General features: G+C 36.6%; 1 protein-coding gene across 2 annotated transcripts; it reads left to right on the forward strand.

Moving 5' to 3' along the window:
• The first annotated feature begins 2155 nt into the window (after positions 1-2155).
• LOC131001187 (serine/threonine-protein phosphatase PP1-like) lies at positions 2156-5132 on the forward strand. 2 transcript variants are annotated; one of them, XM_057927501.1, is made up of 5 exons: positions 2156-2345; positions 2471-2659; positions 3858-4417; positions 4497-4721; positions 4928-5132. In XM_057927501.1, exons 2-5 carry the CDS (start codon positions 2485-2487, stop codon positions 4952-4954), a joined length of 987 nt encoding a protein of 328 aa, XP_057783484.1. In that variant the 5' UTR covers positions 2156-2345; positions 2471-2484; the 3' UTR covers positions 4955-5132. The 2 variants fall into 2 exon arrangements, with proteins under 2 accessions (XP_057783484.1, XP_057783485.1); XM_057927502.1 differs by lacking the exon at positions 4928-5132 and having other exon boundaries at positions 2156-2659; positions 3858-4426; positions 4497-4637.
• The last annotated feature ends 1071 nt before the right edge of the window (positions 5133-6203 follow it).

The following is a 6203-nucleotide window of genomic DNA, read 5'->3' on the forward strand; positions in this document are numbered from 1 at the left end:
TTCTCGAAATCTCATTTCAAAAAAGTCCATTTTTCTAAAATTAAAATTGAAATTTTGAAAAACATTAAGAAAAGAGATGTACCTCAAAGAAAATATGCTCTGGATCAAATATATTTTAATTTAATCATCTTTTTTTTTTTGATCGGATTTACTCATCTTCTCTATAACACCATTGTTGCCTCCTACAACAACTTCCTCGTATTCACCCACCGATTACCAAAATAAAATCCAATTTCCAATTTTTTCATCATTAAAGCGAATAATATAAATTTGACAGCAATCATTACCAAACTGAATTTTAGAATTTAATTTTTATTCATTAAATCCATTGAATTAAATTCTAGCAAATATTAAAGTCCAATACGAACTAATTTGATTTTTTTTTTTTGAGGCAAAACTAATTCGAATTCTTATTCAGCCCCAAACGCGGGTTTCCTAAATAAAGGTAAAAGAATAAATGGTTAGACCATCCGCAATGGGCTTACTTGATAGTGGGTTGTGTTATTAAGTAAGTAGTGCTGTATTGGGGTTACTTGATAGCCTACTTGATAACATTAGTTTTGATACTTGATAACATTAGTTTTGATTTTTATGTTTTTCATTTAAATTTAATTGCTCAAATTTAAATAACATATTTTTCTAATAGTTAAATACGCCATTAAACATAAAATTTAAAAACACCTAAAACATCATAAAAAATTACATAAAAATTAAAAACACCTAAAACATCATAAAAAACCATCATTAAAATTACATAATTAAAATCCTAGTCTAGACCACGACGCCTGAGCACGTCGGCAACCATGGACGCGTGCAATGCCCTTTGTGCGTCCGTGCATCGTATCCGCGTTCAGGAGCTGCATATCGAGCTCCCTCTCCTTGATATCGTTCCTCCGCGTGTACTGGGCGGTGAATGCCCTCATCTGTTGGTCGGACCTATCCAACCTCTCCACTATTTCGGGTGGAGGCTCTGAGCTCATCTGCGACGCTGACGCCTTCCCTTTCCCCTTTGCCGCCGCCTTCGCCGCCTTGTTGCCAATGGGCCGGGAAGAAGAGATCTCCTCGCCCGACTCCGAGGTGGTAAAGCCGCCCTCTTCCGTAGTCTTTGTCCTCTTGGAGGCATGCACGTCTCCAACGAGGTACATCGACTTGAACTTTGGATTGTTCCGGAGAACTTTCCACGCGTTCCAAAAATTGAATGCGGCCTTTTGTGGGCTTCGAGCCTTAAAGAGGATTTGGGCCTTGTCACGAAGCATATCATCAGAATGACCGGAAGGCCAATTGTTGCGCGTCTCCACCCAAATAGCTTCCCAGAGACGCACATCCGCGCTCACTCGGGCCCAGTGGCCTTGAAGTTGCCGGATCTTAAGGTCGACGCCGATGATGGGGTTGACACGTGCGCGGATCCGTCCCCAATACGCCTCCCCCTTCTGATCCGTCCCACGGATGACGTCATTCGTCTCCTCCGCCCAAACTTGGACGATGAGATCTGTATGCTCGGGAAGGTAAGTATGACGGATCCTTACTTCCTTGTCGTGCTTGATTTTGTTGGCCATTTCCTTCCTCCGACCGCCCTTCTTTGGTTTGGAGGCACTCTGCTCTGCACTGACTGGTTCCTCCTCGGCTGGGGTCTCATCCAAGTTGATTCCTTCCATATCGGGGTGATAATCGACGAAGAGATCGGGGCACCAATTAGGATCATAGAAAGGGTTGTGTGGATCCATGAAGGAATAAAATTAGAAGAGAAATGGAGGAGAAGAAAATTGGAGAAGAAGAAATGTGAAGAAAAATGGAGGAGATGGGGTTTTTTAAAGAGGTGAAGAAGAAGGGGGAAAAAAAAAACGGAAACGATCGGTCAAAGCACGGAGATCGAGGAAAAGCAGTCAAAATTTTCATTTAAAAATCGAATTTCTCTATTTTTTTTATTAAATTAATGCACGCGCCTTCCCTCTCCCCCCTCGTGCATACTCGAAGACTCGAGTATCCCTCGAGTAGGTGCCCCCTGCAACGCCCTACTCGAGTGCAACGCTCTACTAGAGTAGGCACTCGAGCAAGGCCAATGCTCTTATAATTTTTTTTGAGAACCAATAATTCTTTCTTATTTTGGTGGAAAACACCATTAAACATAAAAAAAGAAACGAAATTCTTTAATTGCTGAGGTAGACAAAGGGAAAATTCTTGACTCTTCTAAAACGTCTGCAAAGTCGCCCTCCACACTCTCTGTGCGTCCTCTCTCTCTCTCTCTCTCCCTCTCCATAAACGCACAGTGGGGTTAGCGAAAAAAGAGGTGATTTCAAAACGGAAAAGAGGATAATGATAACAACAAGCCACACCCAGTAGAAAAGGTTTAAAGCTAAATTCTTCCATTCAAAACACTCCAGCAACACGCACGCCCACTTTATTCTTCTCTCACCCTATTCCATTACCCAAATAACTGGGCTCTTAATTTGTATGAGAGAATCTATTGAAGAAGAAGGGAATTAGATGGACTCAGCGGCGCTTGATGATATAATAAACCGATTGCTTGAGGTTAAAGGGAGGCCCGGGAAGCAGGTGCAGCTGTCGGAGTCGGAGATCAGACGGCTCTGCTTGCAGTCTAAAGAAATTTTTATGCATCAGCCTAATCTTCTTGACCTTGAAGCGCCCATTAAGATTTGTGGTAACATTTTCTTTAAAGTTGGATTTTTTCTACTTGGGAATTGTTTGTTTTGCTGTTGATCGAATTTATTAGGGTTTTGTTTGATTTCTGTTTTGTTGGAGTATTTTTGTTTCAATTTGTGTTTTCATCAGCAAGAGTTACTTTGTGATTACCTTGTATTATCATGTGCAGGGAATCTATGTTTGATTTCTTGTCACTATTTGTGGAATGATGATTGATGTTCTATTTTAGGTTGAGAGTGCTTTGAGCTTATTGGTTTATTTACTTGCTAATTGAAGTGAGAAATAGAGTAGTATATTATGTAGGACCTAATATCATTTTAAACACATTGATTGCATTAGGAGTTTATGACATAAATATGGAAGTGTGCTGCTGAACTTTGTTAAGAAACAAGGACATGGCCACTATAAAAAGTCTTCATTAGAGTGATTCAGTAGCTCGACATAGTGGGATGTAGCATGCTTGATTTAATTAAGACCTAGAGCTTGCAGAATCAAGTAAAGTTTGAATACGCAATTATCCATCGGAACAATTATTTTTCGTATTCTAATGGACACCTTTCCATGCCTTTTCAAGCACGTTTAATCAGTCTACTTCGTATCCTCTCTGGGCTAGGCAAAGATTCTCGGAAAATTCTTACTATTGTAATTTGCATAAATAAATCAGGTAGTAAAGAACGTTGTTGATTTATATCTTTGCTATTGAGAATCATACACGTCAAACTATCATCTAATACTTCCTCCATCCATTTCTGTAGGAGAAGAGTTTTAAAGATTTTTCTTATGACAGATGGCACGACCCATGTAATCTTTATGCCATGTAATCCTTGCCACCCTATTACCCCAGGTGGCTTTAAGTTTTTTTTTTTTTTTTTGAGAAAAGGTGGCTTTAAGCTTTAGCTGCATATCTTCACAGTAGTTGTGGGAAAAATCTTTAGAAAAGTGATCAGATGACTTGAATGATATATACCATACATTATGTTTAGTTCATCAAACGTTTGGTCTTCTTGGTTGATGAAACTCTGCAGAAAAGCTGATGTAAATTGGTATTCAAGAGTTCATTGTTTTCTTTTTCCTCTATTACTTCAGTTCTTAGGCTGAATTCCAAGTGGAATGCATTAATTTTGGAAGTCCCATGTAAATGTATTTCGGAATCAAACTCATATTAATTTTTCCTTTTGTGAATCAATTATTTGCAGGGGATATTCATGGCCAGTACTCTGATCTTCTTAGACTTTTCGAATATGGTGGATTGCCCCCAAAATCGAATTACTTATTCTTGGGTGATTATGTAGATCGAGGGAAGCAAAGCCTGGAAACAATCTGCCTTCTACTTGCCTATAAGATAAAGTATCCTGAAAACTTCTTCTTACTAAGGGGAAACCACGAATGTGCCTCAGTCAATCGTATATATGGATTCTACGATGAATGCAAAAGACGGTTCAATGTAAGATTATGGAAAGTTTTCACCGACTGTTTCAACTGTCTACCTGTTGCGGCTTTAATAGATGAGAAGATATTGTGCATGCACGGAGGGCTCTCTCCGGATCTGCACGATTTAAACCAAATTAGAAATTTACAGCGCCCAACTGATGTTCCCGAAACTGGTTTACTGTGCGATTTGCTATGGTCCGACCCGAGCAAAGATGTCAAAGGATGGGGAATGAACGATAGGGGAGTATCATATACGTTTGGTCAAGATAAGGTGACGGAATTTCTTCAAAAACACGATCTTGACCTCATTTGCCGTGCCCACCAGGTTTGATCTGTACGTGTTCTTGTCGAATGCATGGTGAAGTTGTGGAATATACGATTAACTAGCCCTCGTATTGTTTCAGGTGGTCGAAGATGGATATGAGTTTTTTGCTGATAGACAACTCGTGACGATATTCTCAGCCCCAAACTACTGCGGAGAATTCGACAATGCTGGTGCCATGATGAGCGTGGACGAAACCTTGATGTGCTCGTTTCAAATCTTGAAGCCCGCAGAAAAGAAGCCCAAGTTTGGATTTGGAACTACTACTACTACCACTAAGCCAGGAACACCTCAAATCAAGACCAAGGTAATCTTCCACTCACAAGTATGATGTAATTAACCTCACCTCAGCAAATTATATGTACATATATATGCATTCATTGCCAGCTTCAAACTACCTAAAACTCTTATGTTTTGATGTTTCTTGACTCTCCTTTACTGGTAAATTAGTGTGTAAAGTGTCGTATTCGCATTGGATGCGACTAAATATGTAGCTATTGTTTATGATTGCAGTCATTTCTTGGTGGCAAGATAGGATGAGAAGATGAAAACTGCTGTTCACGACCACCCTCAGTCGATCGATGTTTTGAGGGAAGTCAGCACAGAAGAAGTATGTTCAAGAGATTTTCTTCCTAGGAGAAACTGGCAATGTTGTAATATGTTGTATCTAGTTAATCTGTTACTTTTCATCAAATCGATTGGGGAGTTTGGCTCACAATATTTTTCTGTCTCTAATTTAGGAATGAAAAAATATAAAAACAATAAATAAATAAATAAATAAATGCATCAATTTAAACCTATTATACATGGTCCTGAATTTCATAGTATCTGTATTTATGAATATTCACATAATTTAGTGAGTACTGCTAAACTTATATTGTATGTACATATATAATGCCCTTAAAAATTGAAATGATTTCATCCACTTTTATATTTGGGGTCGATTTATTATCATGGCTATATTGATAAAATGCAAAATTGAGTATTTTTTATCTTCAAGAGTAGGAAATCCTACTCTTTCAATGGGATAAAAATCAAGCAAAATTAGTTTGAATGATAAAAATAATTAAGAGTCTTGAGATATCTCAAAATTTCAATCTATCAAAGTAAATAAGGGATTAACTTTATTATTTTTATCTATCAAGGCTAATCATCCAAAATCAACGTCTCCTTAATCTATATTGGAAAGTTCTTAAAGATATTTTTTTTTTCTTTTTTTTTTTACTTCAACAATTTTGATAAGTTATTGATTTTTTTGCTAAAGGACCATTTTTTTTAGAAATGATATGTATTCATTTTATTAATGGTTGATTGCATAAAAATTATTGAACTTTTAATAAATTTTCATTTTGCACATGAATTTTAAAATTTTTATTAAAATTACTTAATTATTAAAATTTTCTCATTTAGCATACTACTTCATTTTTCATCCAAATTATACAATAGGATGTCGATTTTATTTTTTTGCAAGGTCATATTTATTCCATGCAAGCATATTTATATCATATCACCACGATAAAAAATGGGTGAGTATGCAAAATAAGAAAAAAATTAATAATTGAGTAATTTTAATAAAAATTTTAAAGTTCTTATGTAAAATAAGAATTTGTTGAAAGTTAGTAATTTATATATACACGAACCCTTATTGTTTTTTTTTCCTTTATTTAAGAATTTAGATACATTCTTTCACTTATGTTCATTTATCATGATCCTATTGAAATATTGTAATACGACCTCTTGTTGCCTTTTTCATTTGTGTTTTATTTTATCTTTTTGAAATAAATATATT

Source organism: Salvia miltiorrhiza, chromosome 8 (genome assembly GCF_028751815.1).
Source record: "Salvia miltiorrhiza cultivar Shanhuang (shh) chromosome 8, IMPLAD_Smil_shh, whole genome shotgun sequence".
Lineage (NCBI taxonomy): Eukaryota > Viridiplantae > Streptophyta > Magnoliopsida > Lamiales > Lamiaceae > Salvia > Salvia miltiorrhiza.